Source organism: Dryobates pubescens, chromosome 3, assembly GCF_014839835.1.
Source record: "Dryobates pubescens isolate bDryPub1 chromosome 3, bDryPub1.pri, whole genome shotgun sequence".
Classification (NCBI taxonomy): domain Eukaryota; kingdom Metazoa; phylum Chordata; class Aves; order Piciformes; family Picidae; genus Dryobates; species Dryobates pubescens.
Window position 1 is genome coordinate 41,372,924 of NC_071614.1, and position 13,675 is coordinate 41,386,598.

At 43.1% G+C, this 13,675-nt stretch overlaps 1 protein-coding gene across 2 annotated transcripts in view; it reads left to right on the top strand.

Moving 5' to 3' along the window:
* The window catches only part of EML6 (EMAP like 6), a 123,022-nt gene that overhangs the window by 94,959 nt on the left and 14,388 nt on the right, over window positions 1-13,675 (top strand). The window contains exons 28-29 of one of the 2 annotated variants that reach the window (XM_054180038.1): window positions 11,349-11,363; window positions 12,613-12,621. The exons of the other annotated variant lie outside the window; for it this stretch is intronic. Coding sequence (XP_054036013.1) covers window positions 11,349-11,363; window positions 12,613-12,621 — 24 coding nt within the window. The remainder of the gene's footprint in view (window positions 1-11,348; window positions 11,364-12,612; window positions 12,622-13,675) is intronic. 2 annotated transcript variants of the gene reach the window in all.

The following is a 13,675-nucleotide window of genomic DNA, read 5'->3' on the forward strand; positions in this document are numbered from 1 at the left end:
GCTGATGCACTGTAGGATCCCTGCTGCAGGTGCTGCAGGAGATGAAAGCTGTGTGTAGAAAATAGTTGGCACATCCATAAAAGACCTCTCTGGAGCATGTAGAGCTGCCTTCTTGCTCTTCCTGTCACACAGCTGCTTGGTGATGGTTGGCAAATAGAATATTGCTACAGACAGCCTCTAACTACCAACTTCTGAGATTTTTGGCTTTACATCTCCTTAGTGTCCCATTTTGTGAGATACAAAATTAAGTTAGTAATACTTCCTGATCTCATGTTTGAAAAATAAATGAGTTTATGTTTTTAAAACTCTCAAAGAATGTGGTGCTGAACATCATGGTCAGAAAGTAATAATAATTTTTCATTCAGTATTTGAACAGGAGAACAGATGCAGGGTGTGAAATGGGAAGAAAAGGGTTGCTCCCCTTTTATTTTTCTGACCACAGCATTTTAACAAATAAAGCAGGAGGATTAGTGATCTTTTCAAATAAAATGTTAGACCATAATAATTTCTTAGCCTGTTCTCATTTACTCATATGAAGTCTTTGTTTCTCCATTTTTCCATAAAAAGGTGTAGTGTGTTATCTAGCAAACATTAATGTTTTGAGATAGAGTTGAAAAAGTGGGAAAAAATATTTTGTTTTGGGTGAATACCACCAAGTTGTTACTGCACATCAACTAGCAAATGCCAGTGGTACAGTGGCCAGATGTTTTACACCAGAGGCCCTTGCACCTTCCAGCTGCTTTATTCTGCTTTGATGATGCAAAAGTAACTTGTAAAAGGAGTTTAATTGACCGATTAAGCTGAGCTTTCAATTGGTTTGTGCTAGTGAATTCCCAACAACATGAGCATAAGCATCAGTCTCTCCTGCAGCTTTTCAGCACTATTTTCAGTCTAGGAGAGGGAAAACACTGAAGTCCCTTTAGCTCCCTGCTAGGAAGCTTTGCTTCTCTTGGACTTGGCTCTGGGTTTGCTCTCTGATGCCAGCAAGTACCCTGCTTTTCAGAGTGTACTAGTCTGCCATGTACACTTCAGGCTGAGTCTGTCCACATTTTCAGTCCTGCACTGCCTAAGCCAATAGCCTGGAGAAGAGAAGGCTCAGGGGTGACCTCATTGCCCTCTACAACTACCTGAAAGGTGGTTGTAGACAGGAAGGGGTTGGTCTCTTCTCCCAGGCAACCAGCACCAGAACAAGGGGACACAGTCTCAAGCTGTGCCAGGGGAGGTTTAGACTCGAGGTGAGGAAAAAGTTCTTCACTGAGCGAGTCATTCGTCATTGGAGTGGGCTGCCCAGGGAGGTGGTGGAGTCACCGTCCCTGGAGGTGTTCAAGGGGAGATTGGACGTGGCACTTGGTGCCATGGTCTAGTTGTGAGGTCTGTTGGGACAGGTTGGACTTGATGATCCTTGGGGTCTCTTCCAACCTTAGTTATACTGTGATACTGTGATACTGTAATTGAGCTGAACCTGCCCTGTTGCTGTGGAGGAAGGCATTAAAATTAAGGCCCTGAAATTAACAGGCACTTTGACTCTTTCAACATACCATACTTCCAAAGCAGGATATTACAAGACAAAGGAGGCTTCCAGTTTGCCACACTAACACTGGTAATCCATAATGTGGGAAAAATGTGGCTTGTGCTGCCCAACATTTCAAAGCAACACTGAAGCTGGGAGCTCCTCTAGTGCTTCCACGCTACCTACTCTGTTTATAGCTGGTGGGTTAATCAGATGACTAGATACCTCCTCTGTGGTGAAGCTGCCTTCCGTTGCCATAATGGTATCTTCATAATGACTGTACATGAAAATAGCATGAAGGAATAATCAGTCCTGTAAGTTTTAGACTGATGAGAGCCAAAAAGGAAGTTCTAACAGGCACTGTAACCTTTTTTCTTCTTACTGTCTCTGTGTAATCAACAATTTTGCCCTTCGTTTTAAAATAGTTTAAAAATAAACTCTTGTAACTGTCCTTTCCATCTTTTCTGCTAAGGAGTCACAGCTATTCTATGTGGTTTTTATATGTCCTCTTCCAATTACAGCTACTTCAGTATAATCACATCTTTGGCATTTGGAATTTGCTGTTCCAACACATTTGTCAGCAGATCCCATTGTTTTCATATATAGCCTGTTAGGCAAAAATATGGTTACACTTCCCTTTTTACCATCAAATTAATATAAATTACCAGAAGTTTTAGTCATACAATTAGAAGCAGAAATGTTATGGTGAGGTGTAGGGAGAACTGCTGTTTCTGAGGGTGGTGTGCTGGGATAGGGTCTTAAGCTGTGAAAAGTACTGCAGCTTGGCTACAGTAAGATGGGACTAATATGTATAGCCTCTGCAGTTGTCAAAGACTTCATTTTTTACTAAAATTGTACCAATATGTGCACAGTTTATGCGGAATCTTGACACTCACAGTTATGAGAGCTCTGGAGTGAAGCCAATTTTTCTCATAAGACAGATGAATTATGAGGCAAACTTCAGAACTGTGCCAGATTCCATATTTTCTAAGAATGCAAAGAATACAGCAACTACTTTCAGCTTCCTGAAAGCACTGAGCTGACTTTTCACCTACAAGAGTACAAAGTGACAAATGATCAAGCCAGCTGAAATAAAAGGCCTACAGGTTCTCAACTGTCAGTGTTCAGGAAAACATGAGTGTTAATTCAGCAGGTCTTCAGGATGTAGAGTCTTGATATTTCTGTGCAGAAGGCTGAGTGAGATGGCAACAAGTGATACCAAAGCCAGTTCACAAAGTAGTTGCCATCACAGAGACATGGTGGGATAACTCATATGACTGGAGTGCTGCGATTGATGGCTACAGGCTCTTCAGGAGAGACAGGCAAGGAAGAAGGGGTGGAGGGGTGGCCCTGTACATCAGGGAGGCACTAGATGCCATTGAGCTGGAGATCAGGGATGATCGGGTTGAATGCTTGTGGGCAAGAATTAGAGGGAAGACCGGCAGGGCAGACATCCTGGTTGGAGTATGTTATAGACCACCCAACCAGGAGGATGATGTTGATGAAGCATTCTATAGGCAGCTTAAGGCTGTCTCAAGATCACCTGACCTTGTCTTTATGGGCGACTTCAACCTGCCTGACATCTGCTGGGATCTCAACACAGCAGAGAGGAGACAGTCTAGGAGGTTCTTAGAGTGCATGGAGAACAGCTTCTTATCCCAGGTGCTGCGTGAGCCTACCAGGGGTAAGGCTATGCTTGACCTCCTCTTCACCAACAGGGAAGGGCTGGTGGGTGATGTGGTGGTCGGAGGCTGTTTAGGGGCCAGCGACCACGAGATAATTGAATTTTCAGTATTCAATCAAACTAAGAGGGGCAGCAAGAAGACCTCCACTCTGGACTTCCAGAGGGCAGACTTGAGGTTGCTCAAGGAAATAATTCAGAGGGTTCCTTGGGAGAAAGCCCTTAAAAATAAAGGGGCCCAGGAGGGCTGGACCTGCTTCAAGAAAGAACTGATGAAGGCTCAGGAGCAGGCTGTGCCAATGTGCCGGAAGAGGAGCCGCCGGGGCAGACGGCCAGCCTGGTTGGGTAATGAACTTTTAATAGAACTAAGGGAAAAAAAGAGGGTGTATCATCTTTGGAAGAAAGGTGAGGCAACCCACAGAATGTTTAAGGATGTAGTGAAATCATGTAGGAAGAAAATTAGGGAGGCAAAAGCACATTTGGAGCTTAGACTGGCCTCTGCTGTGAAGGACAACAAAAAGTCCTTCTATAAATATATTAATAGCAAAAGGAAGGGCAGGGACAACCTCCACTCCTTGGTTGACATGGAGGGAAATGTTGTATCACAGGATGAGGAAAAGGCAGAGTTACTTAACACCTTCTTTGCCTCAATTTTTACTAGCAGGACAGAACGTCCTCCAGACAGCTGGCCTGCAGAGCTGGCAGAAGGAGCCAGGGAGCTGCATAGTTTCCCTGTGTTCCATGAGCAAGTGATTGGAGCTCTCCTCAGCAGCTTGGACCCCCACAAGTCCATGGGACCAGATGGGATCCATCCTAGGGTGCTGAGAGAGCTGGCAGATGAGCTGGCCAAGCCACTCTCCATGATTTTTCATCAGTCCTGGCTCACTGGAGAGATCCCTGATGACTGGAAGCTGGCCAATGTGGTACCCATCCACAAGAAGGGCTGGTTGGATGAGCCAGGGAATTACAGGCCTGTCAGCCTGACCTCAGTGCCAGGAAAGATTATGGAACAGGTCATCCTGAGTGCAATTACACAGCACTTAGAGGATGGCCAAGGGATCAGGCCCAGCCAGCATGGGTTTAGGAAGGGCAGGTCCTGCCTGACCAACCTGATCTCCTTCTATGATCAGGTGACCTGCCTGGTGGATGTGGGGAGGCCTGTGGATGTAGTCTACCTGGACCTCAGCAAGGCCTTTGACACCGTTCCCCATAGCAAACTCCTGGCCAAGCTGTCAGCCCATGGATTGGATGGGAGCACACTGCGATGGGTTAAGAACTGGCTGGAGGGCCGAGCCCAGAGAGTGGTGGTGAATGGTGCCACATCCAGCTGGCAGCCAGTCACCAGTGGTGTGCCCCAGGAATCGGTGCTGGGCCCCATGCTCTTTAACATCTTTATTGATGATCTGGACGAGTACATTGAGTCCATCATCAGTAAATTTGCTGACGACACCAAGCTGGGGGCAGGAGTTGATCTGCTGGAGGGTAGAGAGGCTCTGCAGAGGGACCTCGACAGGCTGGACAGATGGGCAGAGTCCAACGGCATGAGATTGAACACATCCAAGTGCCGGGCTCTGCACATTGGCCACAGCAACCCCATGCAGAGCTACAGGCTGGGGTCAGAGTGGCTGGAGAGCAGCCAGGCAGAGAGGGACCTGGGGGTGCTGGTTGATGGTAGGCTGAACATGAGCCTGCAGTGTGCCCAGGCAGCTAAGAGGGCCAATGGCATCCTGGCCTATATCAGGAACAGTGTGGCCAGCAGGAGCAGGGAGGTCATTCTGACCCTGTACACTGCACTGGTTAGGCTGCACCTCGAGTACTGTGTCCAGTTCTGGGCCCCTCAGTTTAGGAAGGATGTTGACTTGCTGGAGCATGTCCAGAGAAGAGCAACAAAGTTGGTGAGGGGTTTGGAACACAAGCCCTATGAGGAGAGACTGAGGGACCTGGGGTTGCTTAGCCTGGAGAAGAGGAGACTGAGGGGTGACCTTATTACTCTCTACAACTACCTGAAGGGAGGTTGTAGACAGATGGATGTTGGTCTCTTCTCCCAGGCAGCCAGTACCAGAACAAGAGGACACAGTCTCAGGCTGCGCCAGGGGAGATTCAGGTTGGATGTTAGGAAAAAATTCTATACAGAGAGAGTGATTGCCCATTGGAATGGGCTGCCTGGGGAGGTGGTGGAGTCGCCATCATTGGAGGTTTTCAGGAGGAGACTTGATGGGGTGCTTGGTGCCATGGGTTAGTTGTTTAGGTGGTGTTGGATTGGTTGATGGGTTGGATGTGATGATCTTGAAGGTCTCTTCCAACCTGGTTTATTCTATGTATGTATTCTATGTAAGTGTTAGAGTTTCTGCAAAAGGCACAGGAAAGGAGTGTCTCCAAGTCTCTTTAGATATGGAGAAGGGAACCAAGAGGATGTATTCTGTTCTTTTTCAGGCAGGTATGTGGGGAAACCTGGTAGTCTTTTGAGGAGGAAGATTGTCCTCTTAGTAATTGTGCCATGTGTCTGCCTGAATACCCCAAAGACGGTGCATGTAATGGGATGTGCACACTGTTCATATGCTCAGATTGATACACACTTGCCTGAGTTTTGACAACTATGTTATGACCTGGGAGGCCATTAATAAAAGCAGAGTCACAGGAGCTGAGTAACTGCCAGTTCACTTCATTACAAAATTCAGTGAGGTTCTAACAATAAAGCCTGCTTACTGTGTTTTCATTGTGTTTGAGAAAGGAAAAAGTGTGAATTGTTCATAGGTGTAGTGGGTAGAAACCCAGAATTACACAGAGTTTAAGAAAAGAAAGGAAGAGAAAAAAACAAGCTTCTAGCTTAAGCAACAGACATGAATAGCTGGGGCTGTTCTTATGAGCTGTTTCTTGAGGGCCAGGACTTCAGGCTCACTATGTTTATTTTTTTAAATAGTAATATTCAGAAGGTTAATTGCTGCTTAAAACAATTATTTCCCTGCTTACATAATACAAAGTTGCTATGTAGGAGACAGTTTGGTTCAAGAAGTTGGCTGGTTTAGTGCCCTCTATTATAGTTACACGTCTGTGTGTTTGCTAGAATAAGGCAGCAGGACTCTGTGACTCTGTGCTTCGGTAGTATTAGGAGTGGTGAATCTGAAATACTCAAAGCACATTATTTCTGTAGGAATAACAAGTCACTCTTAACAATTCAGGAAGGGTTTGATCTCAGGTATTGCGATGTGTCTCCTAAGACTGCAGGTGTGCAGTTGAGAGCCAGTACAGGCAGAAGTGGGTTATGAGTGCAGAGCTTTGCAACAAGGACCACCTTTCTGGAAAGGAATTGACAACTTCCAAGTCAGAAAAGAGGATCCATCAGTTCTTGTCCCTTCCCCATCAGAAAGACTAGGAGGACAGAGCTGACGAACGTATAAGATAACTGCCTTTGAGCAGCTGCTCTGCACCCTCATCAGCACCTAGCATGTGCTCTAGCATAATCCAGCAACACAGAAAGGAAATCCAAATTGCACTGATCTTTTCCAGACCTTCATGGTATTGAGCTCCTAAGCAAACTAGTCAGAGAAGTTTAATGATTGTAAAGGGCCAAAAAACTTGTATATGACAAACAGAATAAATAAAGCCCTTTATCAAATGTACTTTTCCTGTCTCATTTATCCACATAATGTGAATAATGATTCTGCAAATATCTTGGAGGAATACAGAAGTTACATGATGGATTTTATTTGCAGGACTTGAAATAAATCATAGTCTGGGGGTTTTTGTAGGAGACCCAAAGTCTTAATGTTTCTGTCATCAGTTACAGCTTTAGGATGGAAAAATAACAGAAGATAGGAGACTGAGGAAGAGTTTTAAAATGTTTTGCAGTTGTATTAGTCCATGCTTTTGATTAAGATGATTAACTGATTTTCACTTCTCTCTCCTCTCCCCAACCTTCTTGTTTTCCTTCTTCTCCCTTTCCATGTCTGTCCTCCTATCCCGCCTACCTGCCCTTCTTTTCCCTCTTCCTTTTTTGCTCCTCTGATTGGCATCCCCTTCTTTGCTCTGCTTCTGTGGTACAGAAGAGGGGTGCCAATGAGAGGTGCCACAGGAGCAGTCTCGCGGTGTGGGAGCTCCAAGAGCAGTGCTCCCACACCACGGGACCAGTTGGTCACTGGTGGGACTGTCCCAGACAATCCAGGACAATTGTAAGCTCTGCTGTTACGTAGAAACTGTTCTTCAGCTCAGAAAAGGGCTAACCTTTTAACTGGGACCATTTTAATGGACAAAGGGTTGATACAATAAAAAGTCAAACATGCTTCCGTGAAGACTTTATTTATGTTACTAATATGAAAGGCAAAGATATTTTTGCATTATGCTTTCTACTAACTGCTAACATAGATCTTGTGCTTGCAGCTTCCATTTACTTTGATTTGCATGAGCCTGTGTAAATGAGAATTCTTGTAATATACCTGGTGCTGGAAAATCCTTTAAATCAGGCTGAATGTGTAGAAAACAAAAAGCAACATTAGCATGTTTCTCCAGTTTTCTGGTTTTTAACATATACTGGCTGGTCTCACTCCACATTAATTGTCTCAGGGTTGTTATGCATCAGTTGTAATCATATGTCCTGATAAAGATGATAAGCTAAAAAAGCTTAAGAAGTTGGATTTTTCCCCTTTAAATATTATTCTTTTGATTATTTTTTTCTTTACAACTTCCGCTGAATTATATAAGCTTTCAGAAGAGCCCTGACAAGTGGCAAGTACAAGCCTTTGTGCCACAAACTGAATTATTAGACATATGGCTACAAGGTTTGTTCATGCACTTTTACATGCACACATCTGTGGGTTCAATGTAAAAACTTTGAATGTGACTCTGTGTTGTATTTACGTGTAGGTGGGAACTATTGTGGTGGTGCCTGGAAAAACACATCTCTAGGATGGAGAAATAACTCTGCTTATTTCAGCAAGAACCTACTGTTTGAGTAGCATCCTTTTGAATATGCACTTTTATTTTCTCAACAGCATTATGTCAAGTTAATGCATCCTAAATGGAATTTGGCAGCATGCTGGTTTCATCACATTTTACCCCAAGGCTTGCACACATTGTGACTGTATGTTTTTATGGTCCCTGCTTCTCCCACAGGTCAGCACAAAGCTGGCCCAGAGATTGTCTTCATGTGTGTGATACTTTTTAGGTGTTGAATTGAGGGATAAAATTCCTGTCTCGATGCACAATGTGTTACCAGTATTTCTCTGAACTTGAGTACTCTCTGCACTGAGGTTGATGCAAAATATTCAGCTTTTTTTGAAGGTGATCATGCAGCTTGTAGTCCAAGATGGATCGAAAGAGCTGTGCTTCATTCTTCAGGGGAAGGATGCTTTTTTCCTGCCTGTTGTGTTTTACCTCCAACCCAAAAGGTGTCCATATACTGTTGGTTGAGTATTTTTATTTATACAATGAGCACAGCTTCAAAACAGGTCAGAATTTATGTAAGGAATAACAAATCACATGGAAAAGACTCTTTGTCTTAAATAATCACAACACCCCCTTCCCCCAAAAAAAGCTTAGCGAGACATTCCCAAACAGGTTAAAGTTGGGTTGCTTCTGATGTCATAATAGTACATGGAAAGAGTTATCCTGAAGTTGAATTACTGAAGGAGTTCAAAACTTTTCAGCTCAAACCAAGAAGTTGAGGTTTAGGTGACAACAAGTTACAATGTGTTCCTTGAAGCTGTTCCAGGCAAAGGAGACCGATGAATCTTCCAGCCAGCCCTTTCTGTATGGTGTATTATGTATGGCAGATCTCTATGCCACAGGGCCAGCCTGTTATAGTAGGTACTCAGACTAACAGCTTTGAAAGATCCTTAGAACAATTAATTTGTTAAAAAACAAAGACCTTCAGATTTCATTCAGAAGTGACTACCCTTATTAATCTGATTTTCTTCTCGCTTCGCATTTGGAGACTGAACTAGAATGCCATGTGAATGCAATGACTAGCTTTCCTTACCCAATACCCAGATGGGTATCACCACATACCTTCTGCTATATCTCCTCTTTTCAGTTTTTAAAGAGTGCATCAGCACACATGTGAAATCATAAATACTGTAATCATGCTATAGGCTTTTTTAGTGCTAGGATTTTAATACAGATTACAACTGATGCTTCCCCCTAGTATTGTTTCAGATTTCTTTTGATCCACTGTATTAGTAGTGTGTCTTCATTTTTAATGCTATCCTTTTTTTGTTGTTTTGTTACATACAAGATGTACAGGAAAAGTGGCAGCATGTAAATCTCCTATGTATGTTGTGATGGGGAAATCCTAGGGTCTAGAATATACAAAATCTTTTAATAACTTCTTAAAGATGAAGTTCTGTGGCAGCTTCAGGGTACTTGTGAGCCCTCCTCCATCACCTGTCACCTTCCAAACCTCATTTTTTATCATTCTCATGCAGCATTGTTTCTGAAGGCCTCATTCTGTTCCCATTGGCCTTGGAACAGAACATTTGTGGTCTCACCAATTTATTACTGATGCAGACAGCATCTATTATCAGAGAGACATTACACTGTGTGCTCTAAAAATATGAGTTGGTTAGCCCTTGGTCCAGAGAGGGAAAGAGACTCGGTTCTTTTCAATATTCCCATGTTATGAAATTAGAGGCACAAACAAGGCCAAAATATCAACAGCAAGGCTATTTATTACACAAATACAGTGGATGGATCAGAAGGAGAGAGAGAGAATAGGGAGGGAGAGAGAGAAGAGGAAAGGAATTATATTACCACATCCCTCACCCCCCAAGACAGTTTGAGTCTGTGGAGGAAAGGTGCTGCAGCTTTGGAAGGGCGATGTTGGGTCTGTAGAGGAAGGGTGCTGTAGCTTTGGCTGTGGAAGAGATGTGGTCATCTGGGCATCCTCTTCAGCTCCATGAGTTGCAGCAGGTGGAACTTAGGACACAGAGAGAGGGTTTCTCTTGGTCTGCTTCTTCCAGGCTCCATGGTGATGTCTCTCTCATTTTTTTCTCTCCTGGTATTCTCTCCATTTTTCTTCAGAGCAGCATTGCCCCGGGCTTTTCCTTCTCTCGTGTTTTCCTTCTCAGTGGCATTGTCTTTCTCCTGTGTTTTTCTTCTACTGAACCAATAGTTGCTCAGGTCTTTTTATACAGTTTTTAGTCTTTAGGTATGTGTCCAAGTATTGTCCCCCAGGAAATCATCCTTAGATAAATGTCCAGGTATTGTTCCCCAGGAATTCTTCCTGTGTATTCCTTTCTGTTTGGACAGGGGTCTGGAGGAAGCTGGGGGGGTACACGATGACACGGGACGGGACTCCCCCTCCTCCTTCTCCATTTACCTGCCCACACACCCAATACACATCAGGGGCCAGGTGATGAACCCATTGTCTCACCATCCTCCCTTTCCGGAGTACCAGATGGGGATGATTTTGTCTTATGCATATTCCCGAAGGTATCAATGGCAGTGACCCTGGGTCCATTGTCTGGGCCAACAGCAAAGGTGATTTTATCTTTGTTGAGTCACATCAGGAGAGATAAGATTTAGTCTCTCACACTGTCCCATACAAATTTTTGATAACAGTATTTGGTCTTTTTCTGTCTAAATTGATGTAATCTTCCCCCCCCCGCCCCTTACTTCTGCCCTGTTCTCTAATATCACATGTCTCTTCTCCCTCAAGGTGCCCTCCTCTCCCAAACTCCTATTCCATTTTCTCCCCTGCCTGGCTCTTGCTACCTCCATCTGTTATTCTCTGCCTTGGTGCTGCCTGTTCACGCCACCTGTGATTTAGGCTTCTCTTCCTACTCATGGGTCTTGGCCATTTTAGGTGGCCTTCTTGCTTAGGTGAGAACGAATCATCTGTCACTTGCACTGCTTTACATTTCTGCATGAAGACCTATGAAGATAGTGGGTTAGACTATGTCAGTTTAAATCTGGAGTTCACTCACTGCTTTATAACTGTGCACAGGTATGTGTAAGCTTATCATCAAGATAATCATTAGTAACAGAACTTTTATTTGCTGTATTCGCAGTATCTAAAGAACTGAAAGCCCTCTAATGTCTGCCAGTATCTTATCTTTCCTGGAACTCATTTATCCCATAACGTAATATAAGCAGTTTTACTTTAAATTACTGGAAAGAAACCGTTAATGCTTGTATTATGTTTTAACTTGCTTTCCTTTGGAGGCAGGGAATTGTCAAGTAAGTACTAACGACACTGAGCACAGAAAAAGCACAGATTGCTGTGAATGTACAGGTTGCACTGGGCAAAAAGGGTAAATACATGTAATTTGCTACACTGCAAATTTCTGGTCTTGACACTGCCCTCTTATGTATCAGAATAAATCAAGTGTAGTCACAGACTTGTTAAAAATGAAATGACTGCTTAAAATGTTAACAGTTTAATGCTGCTTTACATTCAAAATTATGATAAGGCAATGAATGTGTACCTCTGTGTGTATACCTGTACCTGTGTATACGAGTGCACACGAGATTGTGTTTGTGTGCTGTGACTAGATAGACACAAAAGCATATGTGTGTATGTGTGTATGTTTCCAGATTGAATCTTGTGCTTACAGTCCAGTAATTATCAATCCTATCATAGTGGGAGTGTTCTCTGGCTTTCATAAAAAAATTTTGGCTTGCTGTTGTCATAAACTTTATCTGAAACTCCTAGCTAAAGAAACATAAACCAAATACCTTTTAAAATTAGACTAAAACAGAAAAAAGAGCGAGAAATAGACAAGAAAATTATTATGATTTCCATAAGTGCTGATTCAAAGACCTTAGTAAATCTGGGCTGAAATGGCTTTTGCTGTTCTAGTCACATAGTGACTTTATTTGGTAAGAGAAGTAAGTTTTGTGCTAATTTCCTCCACTCCTTCTCTACTGGTGATTGCATTGCTGCTTGGTCCAATTACCACTGGTGGTTATGTAATGTGACTTGATGGACCACTTTCAGAGGAGATAAAGCTACTTGTTTCCCTTGGAACAAAAAAGTACAAACTGTCCCCGTAAGTAAGTTGGCTACCAGTGAACAATTGGGAGGCTAAATTGCAGGCTGAGCTAGGACAGAGAACAAGCATCCATTGTGTGAAGTTCTCCACAGTGCTTATAAGGCTGTTCCATTTCTACCACTTTCCATCCCTGCCAGGCACCTGAAAACAAACACACAGGAAGTATGGATGCAGCTTCCTTTTTTCCCCTCCATCCCATAGGATCTTCAGTTCAGGGTACACCCAGGGCTGCCAGGGTACTGTGTTTCCAATTTTGTAGACTGGTGCACTCTCTAATTTCTGTTTTAGTTCTTGCTGGCATGCTTAACTAGCATGTTTTGTGCCACAAAGGAATGACTGATCGACTCTAAACGTGCTTGTGCATGAGTAAAGTGGTCAGAAGTACACCTAAACTGTATTAAGTTTCTTACTTGGCTTTGTTTGCTGCTTACAAGGGGATCAAGGTAACTCTCTTGCTTTTTTAATGTCACAAGATCACCTGCCTAATGTTCTGTGCTAGCACTTAGTGAGCTTGCTTGCTTGCTTGAAAAGTGGGTTAGTGTGTTTACCTCCAGCTTTGTTGTCTTTTTTAGAGCCCAGGTTTTCATGTTACTTACTCTTGAGATAAGTATTCTGTGTCTTGCATGAAGTGTTCTAGCTGTGCATTTTGTCAGCTGTTGCCTTTAATACCTTCCATAAAAAATGCAATTCCAGTAAAGGCAGCTTCCTCTAAGCAAAAGGGAATTAATTTTTCTGCAGCTGACTTTTGCAACATGAGAATTGCTGGTGGTTACAGTCTAAGGATGAGAACAATCTAATTTTTATAGAATAATTAATCTCAAGTTTGCCCCTTTTTTTGGATCTTAAGCTGTGGAAATGCTTTCCAATTGTGAGTGTTTAGTAAATAACTGGAGGCCAGGCATTTTGGATTTTTACTCACAGAACCCTGCTGTTGTTTACCCCTCTCTCCAGCATTTGCCATTAGAGTTTAAAGGCACACAGTGGGGTGGGTTTTGTACTATCAACAGCAGCCATCTAGTGAGGTTTTGGAGCAAGCATTTAACCTTATCCATTTTCATTCTACTGCCATCACCACTTCTGCCCCAGATCAGTTAATACAATTGCATCTTTTCTGTAAGTTGAGTATGTTATGGATGCATAAAGAATCTAGGCTAGGTTTCTGTAGGTTAATTTCTCTAGTAATCCATTGCAATTCTTATGGTTCTTTCTGCCATTGACAGGGTTAGAATTCGCCCTCATGAATTTCTGTTCATGGAAAGGGAGAATCCTTATGCTTAAATTAACACAACGGTCATCTAAAGTGGAGTCTGTGCAGCAGGCTTTTGATTTTGTAAGGTCATTAATTTACAAAGCATGAGCTCTCTCCTCTTAGGTTGGTGCCTCCTTTTTGTTCTCAGAAGGATTAATTGTAGGGTTATCTGTCTTTGAAGTCCATTTGCACAAAGGGAGTTTTGTTTCAGTCTATGTTCTACATTTGTCTTTTTAGCTACTTTTAGC